This window comes from Schistocerca nitens, chromosome 6 (genome assembly GCF_023898315.1).
Source record: "Schistocerca nitens isolate TAMUIC-IGC-003100 chromosome 6, iqSchNite1.1, whole genome shotgun sequence".
In the NCBI taxonomy this organism is placed as follows: domain Eukaryota; kingdom Metazoa; phylum Arthropoda; class Insecta; order Orthoptera; family Acrididae; genus Schistocerca; species Schistocerca nitens.
Window position 1 is genome coordinate 561,277,152 of NC_064619.1, and position 17,984 is coordinate 561,295,135.

At 42.4% G+C, this 17,984-nt stretch overlaps 1 protein-coding gene across 1 annotated transcript in view; it reads right to left on the reverse strand.

The window, feature by feature from the left end:
- Positions 1–17,984, reverse strand: part of LOC126263195 (endoplasmic reticulum transmembrane helix translocase) — a 190,358-nt gene that overhangs the window by 90,119 nt on the left and 82,255 nt on the right. The window contains exons 14-15 of the mRNA XM_049960258.1: positions 6,115–6,304; positions 2,364–2,485 (exon numbers count right to left, since the gene is read on the reverse strand). Coding sequence (XP_049816215.1) covers positions 2,364–2,485; positions 6,115–6,304 — 312 coding nt within the window. The remainder of the gene's footprint in view (positions 1–2,363; positions 2,486–6,114; positions 6,305–17,984) is intronic.

Genomic DNA, 17,984 nt, shown 5'->3' on the forward strand with positions numbered 1-17,984 from the left:
CTGGCTGTATGTGGGCGAGTGCTGTCATGAACAAAAAACCAGGAACCTTGATGTGCGTCCTGTGTAGACGTCACACGAAACAGGTCAATATTTCAACGTACCATGCAGTGTTCAATGACGTTCCCTCAGGTAGAAATGCCTTGACTATTGAAAAAGATGATGAGCATCATTTTGATGCGTAGTTTTTCAGCTCTGACCTTTTTCTGATGAGGTGATGTCGGAGAATGCCATTCCTCGCTTTGCCGTTTCGTTTCAGTGTCGTACAGGAGACACCAGGTTTCATCCTTAGTGACAATATGGTTAAAGAAATTGGGTGTCGCATCCACTATTTCGACAAAATCCAGTGAAGCCTCTAAACATGCCTGCCTCTGATCGTCAAAACAAATGCTGTGGCACAAGATGACGATACGTTTTCCTCTTCCCTAGCTCCTGGGTAAGGATTTGTCGCACAATTTCACGGTTAATCTGCAGTTCATCCACTATCATGCGCACAGTTATTCGACAGTAATTCGTGATTAATGTCCTCACTTTTTCAATGTTTTCGTCACTGACAGTGGTCGCCGGTCGTCCGCTACAGGTATTGCCAGAAACAGTTTCTCAGCCTCCTCAAAAAATGGGCAAACCACTCGTACACACACTTAATGGACAGTGCTTGATCCCCATACACATGTACCAGCATTGCATGCATTTCATTCATTGTCTTGTCAGGCTTATAATGAAACTTTAAATTGATCCTTTGCCTGTTCATTTTCCTGTTCTCAGTTCAGAACCAAAGCACTTCGTGCAACAGGTCTAACACGAAACACACACAACACTCAACTGAACTACGGTGGGGGCAGGTTGTCAACACTGGCCACTACGCAGGTGCAGTGTTGTGAGTCTTCAGTGTTGCCCGATCGACAGTTCTGACCATCAGATGTTGTATCTACATTCTGTGAGGAATTTCAACTACGATATTTATAAACAATCCATAATTCAATAATTAAATGGTCAAAAAACTCAGAGTCATAAAGTTTCATACACAAGTATATAGACTATCTGTGGCTGTCTAAGAAGGGGCAGTGTTCAGCTCCTAAGGAACACACACACACACACACACACACACACACACACACACACACACACACACAGCAAATCCTTGTGGAGGAAAATAAGTAGTTAAAACATGAAGTGCTCAAAATCAGATTCACCAGTAGTCAACAGGGACATGCTGAAGTAAAAGACTGAAGCATCATTCGAAGACTGATGGGTCAATGTAGCCATACTGTACCTTCTCGGGGTTCAGTTAAAATTCAATAACATGTTTTACATATGATTATACTGGTTTTCAGCCACTGCTACACAAAATATTTTCAACAGATTCAAAACACAAAGCTATATGTGCTCTGCAAAAAAGGCAAAACTCCTGAAGCAAATATGCACATGCTTTATTTTGTAACGTGTGTGTGTGTAAGAAATCTGGAGTTATGCCTTCCGCAAGTAAAAAAATACACATTTAGGATACCAAGATACCAGTTTATGCACTGCATCAGCAGGATGCCTTGAAAGTTGATATTCCAGTTTGAGATGCCAGAGATGGTGGTCACGTGTGTGTGAGGTGTGCTTGATTCTGTGAATGAATGTGCATGTGTTTTCTTTTCTGAAGAAGGCTTTGGCCAAAAGCTAAATTGTAATAATCTTTTTGTTGTGCCTGTCTGCTACGCAACATGTCATCTTTACAGTGAGTAGCAATCTATCACTTTCCTGGTATTGTTAATTACTCATATACAGTTTTATAATGTCCATGTTTTAGAATCATGACCATGGCCATAATATACACAATACTTTTTCCAATTAGTTCATTTCATCAAAAAGAAAACAATATTTTGCTGGAAAATGCATATCTTATACCTCTCAATCGCAGTCTACATCCACATACATATTTCACAAGTCATCATATAGTACACTGTGGAGGGCACCTTGAACCACTGTCAATCATTCCAAGGAAAAGTGACATTCTATATGATTCCGTACAAACCCTGATTTCTATTATCTTATCTTCACAGCCCTCACGTGAGATACACATTGGTGGCAACAGAATCGTTTAGTAGTCTGTCACAATTGCCAGTTCTTTAAGCTTTCAATAGCATTTCGAAAAAGGATACCTTCTTGACTAGAGGGGTTCCCATACGAGTTCACGGAGAGTTTTGTACTTGTGATGCTTTCTAAAACTGACCAATATGTGGACAGAAGCTACTCTCTTTCAGGGGAATTTATCGTATTTAAGCTTCTAATATGTTTACATGAAACAATGTGACTGAGTGATCACACAGTTTAGTGGGTGCAAAACAATTTTCAACATATCATCTGTTAAGAAAACCTACCTGTCTGGTGTGTGTAACCGAGTTTGGCAATGATGGAGGCATTCTACTCCTTTCTCTCTCATTCTTTTCTGTCTTTTTCCTCTCTGGCAATTTCTCTGGTGCATTTGAAAGAATAGCAACACCTAAAACAAATAGAGCACAACATAAAATTTTGTAAAAGTAAAAATAATAGTTAATGGACAAAAAGAAGAGAACAAGTGTGTGTGACATTTTTCAACAGTTCATTGCCTAACAGTTAGAAGAATATCAACCATGGATAATTTTCCAGCATGACGGAGCAACCTTGGTACAACAATTTGTGTGCTCTGTAGTCCTGGTGCTACTTTTAATTAATGTTTATGCCCATTATGCTGGATGAGAGCATATAGTACAAACTAAATTGGAGTTTTGATTGATACTCTATCAACATACAATGTTTGGTACCAATCTGAGTGTGTGACATACAGAGGTTGAGTGAGAGAGAAGCAGATAGACAACAACTTTTGTACGTCAGCATCTGATATGGGCTTTTGAAGAATCCCATTACTGGTTCCTGTTTTATTATCAGTAGTCTAAATAGTCACAGTATCTATAGTTGCTGACAGATTCTGCAGTAGTTATTGGAAGGCAGTCCACTGGGCATAAGGTAATTTAAGTGGCAACAACATGATACATGTCCTGCACATTCCCCATGGATAATCACTGGCTTCCTTAGCAAAACATTTGGAGATTGTTTGATTGGTCATTCAGGAACCACAAATAGCTACACACTTACCACACTTACCTGTCTCTGAGGGAGAATGGAGGAGAGGGTGGGGGATGCATGGAGGTAAAACAAGAGATCTAAAGCGAAACACTAACAACTCCTGAAAACATGAAATGTCATTTAACACACGTACTGGAATGAGTGAACATGCCATTTCATGTGCGGTACTGTCTGACATGGCTTCATAAGATGTATCAAAGCTCAAGATCAACATATAAGCACTTGAGACTACAGTCACAATAATAAATACATGAGCTCCACCTGAGTTTTGTGTGCGCTTATATTTGAAACAGTGGAACAAACCTTTGTGGGGCCTCTTCTGATGATATGACAGTGGCTTATGGCACCATTATCTTATCACTATTTTTTCAAGTTCGAAATATATGCCGCAGAAAAAAATCACTGTCATAATTTGGCAGTCATAAATGTTAAAAATTACTTCTGTGCATCACAAAATTCAGTCCACTGCTTGCTATAATTTGACAAAAATTGTACCTTACTATATTTACTCATCCTGGATATATTTTGAGTGTGACCAGTCTTAGGTGTCTCGCCCTGAATAGAAAATCATTTGTGTTTGCAGAAAGTGATCTATGAGGTACACAGATAAGAACACAATGAAGTACTAACATAACTGCCCTCTATATTGCAGTGTTAGTAACTTCACTTTTATGAATAGCTCTCATTAGTTGTGTAGTAGTGCTGAACTATACTCTTATTTTGAATTATTGAGAACTTTATTTAAAAAATACATATATCATGTAATCTATATAAATCACATTTATGTCTTAATGTAAGAAGTGGGGAAAATTCTCACCAGCATGATGTGATAGACACCTCCAACCTGCCCCCCCCTGCCACTTCTGTACCTCACTACCCACCACAGCCATGATCACCTCAGTTCAGTCAGGCCTCAGCACCCCAATATGACAAAGGCCTTTGTGTGTGTGTGTGTGTGTGTGTGTGTGTGTGTGTGTGTGTGTGTGAACCCCTCCTCTGTGTGGTGAGTAGCTTTCTATCGTACTTCATATTGATATTGCATCCTGGATGAATGTTATTTTCAAATTTTCCTTTGCAAAGGAAAATTCAGGAGTACTGTACCAATTTAATTCTCACCCCACTGCATAGATGTGTGAAATAGATATTAGTGATGCTGTGAAACAACTGAAATTGCTAAAATTGAACAAAGCTCTATGGCCCAATAAAATTCCTATCAAAATTTCCACAGGATTTGTCACTGAGTTAGCCCCCTTTGAATCATAATATACTGTAAATCGCTCTAACAGAAAATTGTACCCAAGGGTTGGAAAAACGCACTGGTCACAGAACAGACATTTACAAGAAGGGAAGCAGAAGTGAGCCACACAACTACCACTCAATATCCTTGACATACATTTGTTTTAGAATATTAGAACGTATTGTGAGCTCAAGCATAATAGGGTATCTCAAGCAGGATGGCCTCTTCCATGTAAACCAGTATGGATTCTGAAGACACAGATCATGTGAAACCCAACGCGCACTTTTCTCAGATGATATCCTGAAAGCTCTTTCGCAAGGCATTAGAGTAGATGCAGTAGTATTTCTTGATTTCTGAAAAGCAAATGGAGTTTGTGATAGGAATGAGGATTTCTTAGCAGGGAGGATGCAGCACGCTATCTTGAAGAGTCATGCACAGATGCAGATGTAACTTCATGTGTGAACCAGGAAAATATGTTGAGACCCTTGCTGACCATGTTGTATATTAACAACCTTGAAGACAAATTAATAGTAACTTCAGACTTTTCGTAGATGAAGCAGTTATTTACAGTGAAGTGCTATTTGGAAAGAGTTGCACAAATATTCAGTAAGATCTTGATAAGACACTGAAGTGGTGCAACGATGGCAAGTTACTTTAAATGTTTAGAAATGTAAAACTCTCCACTTCACAAAAACACAACATACATAGTATTCTGTGACTACAATTTCAGTCAGTCACAACTGGAGTCAGTCAATTCATACAAATACCTTTGCATAACAATTTGAAGTGGTGTGAAGTGGAAGATCACACTGCCTCAGTCATAGGTAAAGTTAATGGTACAGTTCACTTCATTTCATTAGTAGGATACTTGGAAAATGTAACCTGACAACAAAGAAGTTTGCTTAAAGACCACTCGTGCAGCCAAACATAGAAAGAATATTGCTGAATTGTGTGGGGTGCATACCCTCCTATACCACGAGGACTAACAGGGGATACTGAATGTATGCAAAACTGGGGAACACCAATGGTCACAGGTTTGTCTGCCCACGAGAGAAAGTCATTGAGATGCTGAAAGAATTGAACTAGAAGACACTAAGATAGATGTAAACTATCCTGTGGAAGTCTGCTTACAAAGCTTCAACCCTTGTGTGTAGCTCCCATAGGGATTGTGAAGACAGGATTAGACTAACTATAGCAGCCACAGAGGCATTTAATCAATTGTTCTAACTGAGCTACATATGTGAATGAACAGGAAGAACTCCTAATAACTAGTACAAGGGGAAGTACCCTGTGACATGCACTTGACAGTGGTTCGCAGAGTATGGACATCGATGTAGATGTACAAGCCCAGGAAAGTGACTGAACTCTGAACTGACAGGATGCGGGGGGAGGGGGGCAGCAGCAGGTTAAAGATAGTTGTAAATCAAAATCTACATGATAGATAACGACAAAGCCTTGTATTTTAGAAGTATGAGGTTTTCAAATTGGAAACTGCTGGGCAATCTTTCCACAAGCTGATCAACAGGAAATACATTGTAGAGGTATATGAATTACTTTGGAGTTATAAATTGGGATAGGGACGGGAGTGGAAGAGAAAGAGAATAGTCTTTCTGCATATGGAGAAATAAATGAATTTCAAGTGACGTTACACTGAAATTCCAATACAGTAAGAAAAGTAATGATGCTCTAATTTATTACATGACAATAATAACTTCAGCTGATTCTGTATCTTGCTTTTTTGTGTAACATTTAAAGAAATATCTACATACCTACATCAGCATGCTTCAATGCTCCAACATCATTTGTTCCATCACCACACATAAGAGTTGTAAATCCCAATGACTTTAATGTAACGATGACAAATTCTTTCTGTTTTGGTGCAACTCGTGCGAACACTGTAATATGTGGCAAGATTTTAAACAGAAATCCTTTGTGTTCTGTGCTTAAAAATGTTAATCCCTAAAACAAAATTATTACATATTTTTTCATTAACATTATTATGTGCAACAGCCACTAAACTAAAACATGCTCAACAGACATCACATAATGAACAACACAAAAATATCAAAATAATGTAACACTACTGAACACGTGTACTGTTCTGCAAGTTGTCCCCTCTCTGATATTGCTTTGAGAACAATGGAAACACCTCCAGAGACAAACATCTTCCAAGTTGTAACAGGCACTTCAATTAAATTTTTAACTATTTACGCACATTACATACATTTATAAATTAAGAAAACTATTACAATAGACTGGTTATTTTCATATTAATTCTTATGTCTGTCTCTGTAAAATAATTTAACAAAAGCATACACACTTTTTAAGAAGAAAAAAAGTTATTTTTTATGAACACTATAATCTTATTTGACCCATAACTGATACCGATTATGACATATAATTTTTAGTCCTGATGTGCAAGTTGCATATTTCTGGATTTTAATTTATGTAGATTGAGGGGAAACACACAAAATCCTAATTGGTTTTTTATTTTTCGTACAGATGGTAAGGGAACATTTTTTATAAGATCCATATCTGATTTTAATTTAAGCCTAGAACTGTTATACATTAGATGACAAATTGCACTGCACTCAGTCACTTCTAACATGACATAGGTTTATTTTAGGTCGGGGGTGGGGGTGGGGGTGGTGTATGGGGGGGGGCGGAACCACTTCATTTATTGTGTTCATGCAGCAAAAACAACTCTTACATTCATACAAATTGAAGATATTTATCAGTAATGGTTTAAGATTTTTCTAGAGACGCTTCGAGATTTACTCAGTGCCCAACACAAGCAGCACCAGTGACAGTGATAACATCTTTCCTTGATGTCCTGTCTCTGGCCACAACTGGCCCACATTGGCTTTTCATGATGATTCTGAACGTTCTGCTCCAGCATATGAAGATCAGTGACATGCATCACTTAACTACAGATTGCCACTCCAATCTCGAGCACAGCGAGCAGCAGAGCACACAAAGAAAACCAGAATCTTGCCGACACTCTCACATTAACATCATCATCTGAAACCAACTAGGTGGAAGAATCAGAGGTGCATATTGCAGTTCATAATGAGTAACAAACCCTTCCTCAAGAACTATGCCTTTTTGAGCCTGGTCTTATGAAAATCCATGGCTATTCCAAGCCTCATCAATTTAGGGGTGCACTTCACTAACAGTTCCACGATACATCATGGCCACGCCAGGTGATGGGATGCTTGTATACTACTGAGAAGCAACATGATAGGAACTACAAAAGCTTGTCACTGATTAAGTCAAAGTGGCCAGGCTTGGACTGTCTGATGCCACTTCAGTTAAGCCATCTCCTAAAGAAAGCCCTGCCAAGGCTACTGTATGCCATCCTGCTGGATCAGAAGTTCTGCACAAGCTCCACAGTCACCTACTTGGTGTTCAAACCATTCTGCTTGCTAAATCCTCAGCCCTGGTATCATATGCTGACTTTAGTCAATCGACAAGGTGTTTTTGGTTGCCAGCTATACTCTTGAAATTTAACAGTGTGCTTTGATGCCCTGTGATGAGATGTTGGATGACTGTTTGCTTTTCAACATTGTGATGTTTAATACGATGCTGACCTGCTGGGCACTCTATGTAGAGTCTTGAGATGTGTCTTGGTCCCAGACTATAGTGGAGCAGCATGCACAGCACACGGGAAAACAACAAGCGGGAGGCCATGCGTGGGAGCACAGCAGCATTCTGTGGCACATATACACAAGGTTTCCTGAAATTCCCCACAAAGGGAGAACAAATGTTCTGCACAGTTGTTTCTAGTGTTGCAATAACTCACTGATGCTTCTGCCTGCAGTTTGTAGTAACCAAACGGACATCAGCAAGCATGGCTTCTCTGGTGTCCTCAAAGAGTAGAATGGATAACTGAATGCCACTCTATTGTCTTGAGAATAGGTTCTGACTGTATGCAAGTGGTAAATGTAAATGTGTACACTGTAGACCTGATAAGCTGTATATTCCGGAGTGCATTCACCCACAATGTCGAAGTCCCTTCCCAGACTTCATGGCTGCTGTACAACATGCTTTTAATGGTGTAAAAATACTGCCCTGGCAGGCGAGATTATCAGATCTCTCACCAATTGAATGAGTATGGAACATGATGAGTCAGGAACTTACTTATTCTCCAGATCCTGCAAGAATCATTACCTGCTTTTTTTTTTTTAAATAAAAAAAATTTAAAAAAAGCAAGATGCTTGGGATCCCATTTGGCATCTTTATGATTATCTTTTTTTCTGAAATGGCCTCTGTTTGTTCTCTTCTTTTTATTCAATTTTAGTTTCAAAAAGCAGTTGTAAGTTTTTTTTCTTTTTCCTTTTTTTTAAGTAGCAGAATTTTCTCGCCGTTTAACACAGTGTTTCTCCGATTTAAGGAGTTTCTCAACATTATCTTTTTTCCCATTCAGTTTGTTAACTGCAAAGCTGGTGAACAATGATTTTGAATTTGTAGCATATAAACTCTGATTAGTGCATTGCAAGGCCTATTCATGAGCATTTGTAGCTGTGTGATATATATTTGTCAAGGCTTGAAGTGTTTCTGGTTGGCTTGGGCTGTGTGGTGGTTTTTTATACTTCACCTCATGTGCCAAACACTTAAATACACTGCTACCTTAACACTCCTTTTATATACAATGAATGTTGCTTACTGAATATTTGGTCACAGGTAAGTACCATTAATCAAAGTCCAGCTAGTCTGTGCCCTGAATCCGTGTGCCTTCTTCCTCCAACTTGGCTCAGACTTCGCCTCTTTGCAGGCAGCAGATAAAGGTGCTGAAAATTAACTTCTCATTCACATCCACTAGATGCAATTGACCTCCTTCTATTATCTTCAAAATTACAACTCAGTACATGACTGCACACTGCCTCTCTATACTACGTACATAACATATCCATGGAACTCCTATCTCCACCTCAGCAGTTAGGTACATCTGACTGCTGCCAACTTCCGTACAGTCAATGAATTGTTAGCTCTGGCATCAGCAAAAATGGCTCTGAGCACTATGGGACTTAACATCTATGGTCATCAGTCCCCTAGAACTTAGAACTACTTAAACCTAACTAACCTAAGGACATCACACAACACCCAGCCATCACGAGGCAGAGAAAATCCCTGACCCCGCCGGGAATCGAACCCGGGCGTGGGAAGCGAGAATGCTACCGCACGACCACGAGATGCGGGCTGGCATCAGCACCTATGATTTAAAACACCTCCCAACAGCGGGGTGTTCACCACTTATAGACTACCTGTCACTAACATCTTTCCTCCGACGTGTCTTTAAGGACATGATACCTGCCATTCCAGGGACAGGATGTATCACTACAGGCTACAAACAGGACCAACAAGGTCTTGCCATAAAAGTAGAAACAAAAATAATTCTATATGTAATTTTATAGGAAGACTCTCAGTGTGGTCGAAATATATCGACTGATTTTGATTTCTATAGTTGTTATAGTGTAGATACCATGTGGCATTCATCCGCTAGTGTAAACAAACAAGAAGTTTGATTGGTCTAGGCTACAGGAGAGGTGCAAGGGGAACAAGCTCTCCCTCTCTCTCACAGGGTAGCCAGTGTACAGACATGTTTTCTGTTTCTGTGAAGCAGAACTGACACGGTCATGTGGATAGTTGACCCCTCTTGGCATTGTGTGTGTCATGCATGAACCCTGTCTCACGAGGATTAGTCCACCACTCATTTCAAAATAAGAAAGGAAACACCCAGTTACACACAATGTAAGGCAAAGCAGAGTGCACAAAGCATTCAGTAACAGCTACAGTGCAATAGCCTGCCGAGGTTGGCAGTGTCATAAACTAGGTAGTTCAGACCCACAATCTACCAGTATCATATGCAACAATAGTTCAAAACACTTTGCACCTAAAACTGCCATGATAAAGTATCCACATATACCAACACTTATCCACAGACAAATGTAAACATTTCTGGCTGAAGCAAACGTCGGCATATGTGAAGTGTACCTTTAGATATCACTCAACTCCAACATGAGACCAGAGCATAATTTCACGTGCAAGTGATATGTAACTGCATTCTTGCATTGGTGTGCTATTCATTTTGCAGAAACCTCCTTAAGCACATTTTCTTTCCAACCTGGTCTTAAACAGATATTGTGCAATACTACTAACCAAAAAGATGTTACTTTTTCTCTATTTACATACAGAAACAGAAATTTTTCAAACAGCCTCATATAATATAGTTCATGTGCATGCAGTTATCTATGAAATAGTATTTATATGGCAAATTCACACTTTTAGGCAGAATTTGCATTTATCGCATGTGAGAATTTTATAGGTCCTTAACAATTACTTACGTGCAGCGGTGCCAATAACTTTTGCCTGCAGCAGACTGCTTAGATTTCTCCACTACAGCTGCAGTCTTAAGCATCAAAAATCCATTATGATGCTATCTGGGTGGTAATCAGGCTTGAACATCTTCATATATTTGCCACTTAAACCACAGCAGCCACTACAAGCATTTAGCCTGTTCCACAGCTTTGCACTGTCACACTCCCACAACAAGGATGATCTCAAAGCAATGTGTGGAGTCATGTGAGACAGTTTATAAATGGCTTTTACTTCATAATAATACCCCTCAGGAGCACTTCTGTGCTCCATCATCTGGAGATGGGCTTGGGCATATCATCTGCGAACTGTTTGGGTCCGTTCCACAGTAAGCTGTGGTCCCCATTTCTTTAGCAATTTTGAGGACGTAGCCTGTTAGGAGGACCTCAAGTATGAGATTCATTGAACTGAGCAACACCTGACTATTGAGCATTCTGTAGTAAGCACCAGCAGCCATGTCAACAGGATTTGGACAGAGTATCTGCAATGTTTCATCAATGATGAGATGCCTGTCTTATTTCATCTCCATAGTATATGCATTCCCACATGCATCATGGTAAATGCCTTCGAGGACAATGGCATTTTGTACACACCAGTTACCAAAGGTGACAGTAATGCGACAGAGACCACCAACCATGTGCTTCTGCACCCTTGGGGTAAGTCTGAAATGACATGATTGTATGGTCAGTTCTCTCCCCCACATCAGCTATCTCACCTGTGACCCCTCTCACAAAGCTTCACTGTGCCAATGATGCCACATCCCCAGGTATCTGAGTAGACCTAGAGCATGAATAGCTTGGTGATCTGAGGTAAACAGTCAGTTTCAGTGTCCTCATCAATCACCTGAACTTCAGCTCATGTCATCATCAAGCTATGTCAGTAGTCCGATAATTAAACCCACTGCTTTGTTATGACAACGAGACTACATCCATGAAACAGAGAACACATTTTAGTTTTCTTACTAAAACTATTGGCAACATAAGCATAAGCCTGTAAAAGTCATAGTAGCATCGACACAGGATTTTTTCTTCAGCTTTCCCTATGGCAGAGCATTTGTGAGGATGTATGTAGAGCTCCCTCTGGAACAAATCCTTTTTGAGGCAAAAATGAAGGAGACTTCCTGCTCATAATAGTGAGTCCACTTTCCATGTTGGTAATGTGTGTGAGCAGAAATTGAGATGAAAATGTTTACTGTTGCTAACCAACAAGAAACACTTTGATAAACAGCAATGTTCATGTGTGGATGCTACATTATATATTGCCGTGTTTATATGTTTTCTGGCTAGTAGCTTATCTGCACATCTGGAAGTAATGCAGGATGGATGATTTGATATGGACAAGCCCTCCGAAACTTTTCATCAATAAATAAAGAAAACTTCCCACACAACTTAATAGAGTTCCTCCAACAGTTGCTGCAAAATGAAACTCCTTGTACTTGGACATGGTAACAATTGTTATCTAGTGTTCAGTAGCACATACACAACAGGCGTAACTCAAGATCACCTCGCAACAATTAAAGTGTATGTTCTGGAAGGAAGCCTGAAGCTATTTAATTGTTGTTACATGAACAATGGTACTGAGAAGAGTAAAAGCAAAAAGCTGAAACAGAAAAAAATCTTCTCAGGCTTCCATTCAGGTGATCGCATTGAAATTCTGCAACATTTCAATGAGTGTCACTCCATCATCATCATTATTATTATTGAGCAAAGGGGGTAAGGAGTCATTCCAATCCCAGGAGCGGAAAGACCTACCTTAGGGGGAAAAAGGGACAGGTATACACTCGCACACACACACATATCCATCCACACATATACAGACACAAGCAGACATGTGTAAAGGCAAAGAGTTTCGGGAGAGATGTCAGTCGAGGCAGAAGTACAGAGGCAAAGATGTTGTTAAGTGACAAGTGATGTACGAGGGGGGACTACTTTAAATTTGTGGAGGTTGAGGCCTGGTGGGTAACGGGAAGAGATGATATATTGAAGGGCAAGTTCCCATCTCCAGAATTCTGATAGGTTGGCGTTAGTGGGAAGTATCCAGATAACCCGGACAGTGTAACACTGTGCCAAGATGTGCTGGCCGTGCACCAAGGCATGTTTAGTCACAGGGTAATCCTCATTACCAACAAACACTGTCTGCCTGTGTCCGTTCATGCGAATGGACAGTTTGTTGCTGGTCATTCCCACATAGAAGGCTTCACAGTGTAAGCAAGTCAGTTGGTAAATCACGTGGGTGCTTTCACACGTGGCTCTGCCTTTGTGTACACCTTCCGGGTTACAGGACTGGTGTAGGTGGTGGTGGGAGGGTGCATGGGACAGGTTTTACACCAGGGGCAGTTCCAAGGGTAGGAGCCAGAGGGTAGGGAAGGTGGTTTGGGTATTTCATAGGGATGAACTAAGAGGTTACGAAGGTTAGGTCAACGGCGGAAAGACACTGTTGGTGGAGTGGGGAGGATTTCATGAAGGATGGATCTCATTTCAGGGCAGGATTTGAGGAAGTCGTATCCCTGTTGGAGAGACACATTCAGAGTCTGATCCAGTCCCGGAAAGTATCCTGTCACAAGTGGGGCACTTTTGGGGTGGTTCTGTGGAAGGTTCTGGGTTTGAGGGGATGAGGAAGTGGCTCTGGTTATTTGCTTCTGTACCAGGTCGGGAGGGTAGTTGCGGGATGCGAAAGCTGTTTTCAGGTTGTTGGTGAAATGGTTCAGTGATTCGGGACTGGAGCAGATTCGTTTGCCACGAAGACCTAAGCTGTAGGGAAGGGACCGTCTGATATGGAATGGGTGACAGCTGTCATAATGGAAGTACTGTTGCTTGTTGATGGGTTTGATGTGGACGGATGTGTGAAGCTGGCCATTGGACAGATGGAGGTCAAAGTCGAGGGAAGTGGCATGGGATTTGGAGTAGGACCAGGTCAATCTGATGGAACCAAACTTTGGGTTGGCAGGCCTGGGTAACCAAGAAGGCTTCCTCTAAGTGACCCACAAATATGTTGGCGTACGAGGGGGGCATCCTGGTACCCATGGCTCTTCTCCCTTTAATTCTTCAAAAGTGAAGAAATTGTGAGTTAGGATGAAGCTGGCTAAGGTAATGAGGAAAGAGGTTTTAGGTAGGGTGGCAGGTGATCGGCATGAAAGGAAGTGCTCCATCGCAGTGAGGCCCTGGATGTGCGGGATATTTGTGTATAGGGAATTGGCATCAATGGTTACAAGGATGGTTTCTGGGGGTAACAGACTGGGTAAGGATTCCAGGCGTTCGAGAAAGTGGTTGGTGTCTTTGATGAAGGATGGGAGACTGCATGTAATGGGTTGAAGGTGTTGATCTATGTAGGCAGAGATACGTTCTGTGGGGGCTTGGTAATCAGCTACAATGGGGCAGCCGGGATGTTTGGGTTTGTGAATTTTACGAAGTAGGTAGAAGGTAAGGGTGCGGGGTGTCGGTGGGGTCAGGAGGTTGATGGAGTCAGGTGAAAGGTTTTGTAGGGGGCCTAAGGTTCTGAGGATTCCTTGAAGCTCTGCCTGGACAACAGGAATGGGATTACCTTGGCAAAATTTGTATGTAGTGTTGTCTGAAAGCTGACGCAGTACCTCAGCCACATACTCCCAACGATCAAGTACCACAGTCGTGGAACCCTTGTCAGCCGGAAGAATGACGATGGATCGGTCAGCTTTCAGATCACGGATAGCCTGGACTTCAGCTGTGGTGATGTTGGAAGTAGGATTATGATTTTTCAGGAAAGATTGAGAGGCAAGGCTGGCAGTGAGAAATTCCTGGAAGATTTGGAGAGGGTGATTTTGAGGAAGAGGAGGTGGGTCCTGCTGTGATGGAGGATGGAACCGTTCCAGGCAGGGTTCAATTTGGATAGTGTCTTGGGGAGTTGGATCATTAGGAGTAGGATTAGGATTATTTTTCTTCATGGCAAAGTGATATTTCCAGCAGAGACTACGAGTGTAGGACAGTAAATCTTTGACAAGGGCTGTTTGGTTGAGTCTGGGAGTGGGGCTGAAGGTGAGGCCTTTGGATACGACAGAGGTTTCGGACTGGGAGAGAGGTTTGGAGGAAAGGTTAACTACTGAATTGGGATGTTGTGGTTCCAGAATGTGTTGACTAGAATTTTGAGGTTTTGGGGGGAGTGGAGCTGGAAGTGGGAGATTGAGTACATGGGAGAGACTGGGTCTGTATGCAATGAGAGGAGGCTGAGGTTTGTTGGAAAGGTTGTGGAGGGTGAGTGAGTTGCCTTTCCGGAGGTGGGAAACCAGGAGATCGGATAGTTTTTTAAGGTGGAGGGTGGCATGCTGTTCTAATTTGCGGTTGGCCTGTAGGAGGATGCTCTGAACAGCCGGTGTGGATGTGGGAGAGGTAAGATTGAGGACTTTGATTAGGGATAGGAGTTGACGGGTGTGTTCATTGGCTGAGTTGATGTGTAGGTGAAGGATTAGGCAGGTGAGGGCTACGGATTGTTCACTTTGGAACTGGTATAGGGACTGATGGAAAGAAGGGTTACAGCCAGAGATGGGAACTTTAAGTGTGAGGCCAAATGTCAGACAAGCCTGAGTGAATAAAATATGGGAGCGTAATCTGGCTAGGGCGAAGGAATGTTTGCAGATGGAATGTAAATAAAACTTAATGGGGTGGTTGTGTGGATGTTGTGAGGGTGACATGGTATTAGAAGGTGGAAAGTGTAACTGAGGCTAGAGTGAAAATAAAAATACACTCCTGGAAATGGAAAAAAGAACACATTGACACCGGTGTGTCAGACCCACCATACTTGCTCCGGACACTGCGAGAGGGCTGTACAAGCAATGATCACACGCACGGCACAGCGGACACACCAGGAACCGCGGTGTTGGCCGTCGAATGGCGCTAGCTGCGCAGCATTTGTGCACCGCCGCCGTCAGTGTCAGCCAGTTTGCCGTGGCATACGGAGCTCCATCGCAGTCTTTAACACTGGTAGCATGCCGCGACAGCATGGACGTGAACCGTATGTGCAGTTGACGGACTTTGAGCGAGGGCGTATAGTGGGCATGCGGGAGGCCGGGTGGACGTACCGCCGAATTGCTCAACACGTGGGGTGTGAGGTCTCCACAGTACATCGATGTTGTCGCCAGTGGTCGGCGGAAGGTGCACGTGCTCGTCGACCTGGGACCGGACCGCAGCGACGCACGGATGCACGCCAAGACCGTAGGATCCTACGCAGTGCCGTTGGGGACCGCACCGCCACTTCCCAGCAAATTAGGGACACTGTTGCTCCTGGAGTATCGGCGAGGACCATTCGCAACCGTCTCCATGAAGCTGGACTACGGTCCCGCACACCGTTAGGCCGTCTTCCGCTCACGCCCCAACATCGTGCAGCCCACCTCCAGTGATGTCGTGACAGGCGTGAATGGAGGGACGAATGGAGACGTGTCGTCTTCAGCGATGAGAGTCGCTTCTGCCTTGGTGCCAATGATGGTCGTATGCGTGTTTGGCGCCGTGCAGGTGAGCACCACAATCAGGACTGCATATGACCGAGGCACACAGGGCCAACACCCGGCATCATGGTGTGGGGAGCGATCTCCTACACTGGCCGTACACCACTGGTGATCGTCGAGGGGACACTGAATAGTGCACGGTACATCCAAACCGTCATCGAACCCATCGTTCTACCATTCCTAGACCGGCAAGGGAACTTGCTGTTCCAACAGGACAATGCACGTCCGCATGTATCCCGTGCCACCCAACGTGCTCTAGAAGGTGTAAGTCAACTACCCTGGCCAGCAAGATCTCCGGATCTGTCCCCCATTGAGCATGTTTGGGACTGGATGAAGCGTCGTCTCACGCGGTCTGCACGTCCAGCACGAACGCTGGTCCAGCTGAGGCGCCAGGTGGAAATGGCATGGCAAGCCGTTCCACAGGACTACATCCAGCATCTCTACGATCGTCTCCATGGGAGAATAGCAGCCTGCATTGCTGCGAAAGGTGGATATACACTGTACTAGTGCCGACATTGTGCATGCTCTGTTGCCTGTGTGTATGTGCCTGTGGTTCTGTCAGTGTGATCATGTGATGTATCTGACCCCAGGAATGTGTCAATAAAGTTTCCCCTTCCTGGGACAATGAATTCACGGTGTTCTTATTTCAATTTCCAGGAGTGTATATGGGGAGAGATAAAGGTGAACTAGAAAGCAACTGGAGTTCTGGTGTGAAAAAAGTCGAAAAAGTGTTGGTTTACGCTGAAAAAAAAAAAAAAAAAAAAAAAAAAAAAAGGACAGGTATACACTCGCACACACCCATGTGTGTGTGTGTGTGTGTGTGTGTGTGTGTGTGTGTGTGTGTGTGTGTGTGTGTGCGAGCGCGAGAGTGTATACCTGTCCTTTTTTCCCTCTAAGGTAAGTCTTTTCGTTCCCGGGATTTGAACAACTTCTTACCCTCTCCCTTAAAACCCACATCCTTTCGTCTTTCCCTCTCCTTCCCTTTTTTCTGATGAAGCAACCTTGGGTTGCGAAAGCTTGAAATTTGTGAGAGTTTTTTTGTGTTTTTTATTGTGTCTATCTACCAGCGCTTTCTTTGTTTTTTATATATATTTTGCCCATGTGGAATGTTTCCATCTATTATATACATACACACACCCAAGCAATAGCCACCTTTCCCCATGGTTTACTCTGCTTGCTTCATCTATGACTGATGAAGACAAGTACGAAACTCATTGGTGCATTGTCAACATGATCATATGACTTGGATGATAACTCTAGAAGATTTCTTCAAAAGAAAACACTGTTGTCATAAATTGCAGACCATCATATAATACTGAAAAATTACTGAAAATAATTGGTGATATTAAGTTACAGGGGATGGAGAAAAATATGGAAACACTAAAACACAATACATTATGGTTGGCTAATATGGTGTAGGAAAACCACTCGCATTTAAAACAGATTCCAGTCATCTTGGAATGGACAAATACAGGTCCTGCATGGTTTTCACAGGAATCTTATACCATTCTTCCAGCAAAATGTGGCGCGTTCACGTAAAAATGATGGGCGCAGATAGTGATCACACAGCCTTCTTTCCAAGTATAGCATGAAAATTCAATAATATTCAGATCTGGTAACTAATCGCCAAGGGAGATACAACAATTCATTCTTGTGCTCAAAAAAACCAGTTCTGGATGATAGAAAGTATGTGAACAGGGGCCCTGTTATCATGGAGCACAGCATTACCACTGGGGAACAAACATTGTACCATGGGATAGACATGACCTACGAGAATGGTCACATAATGCTTGG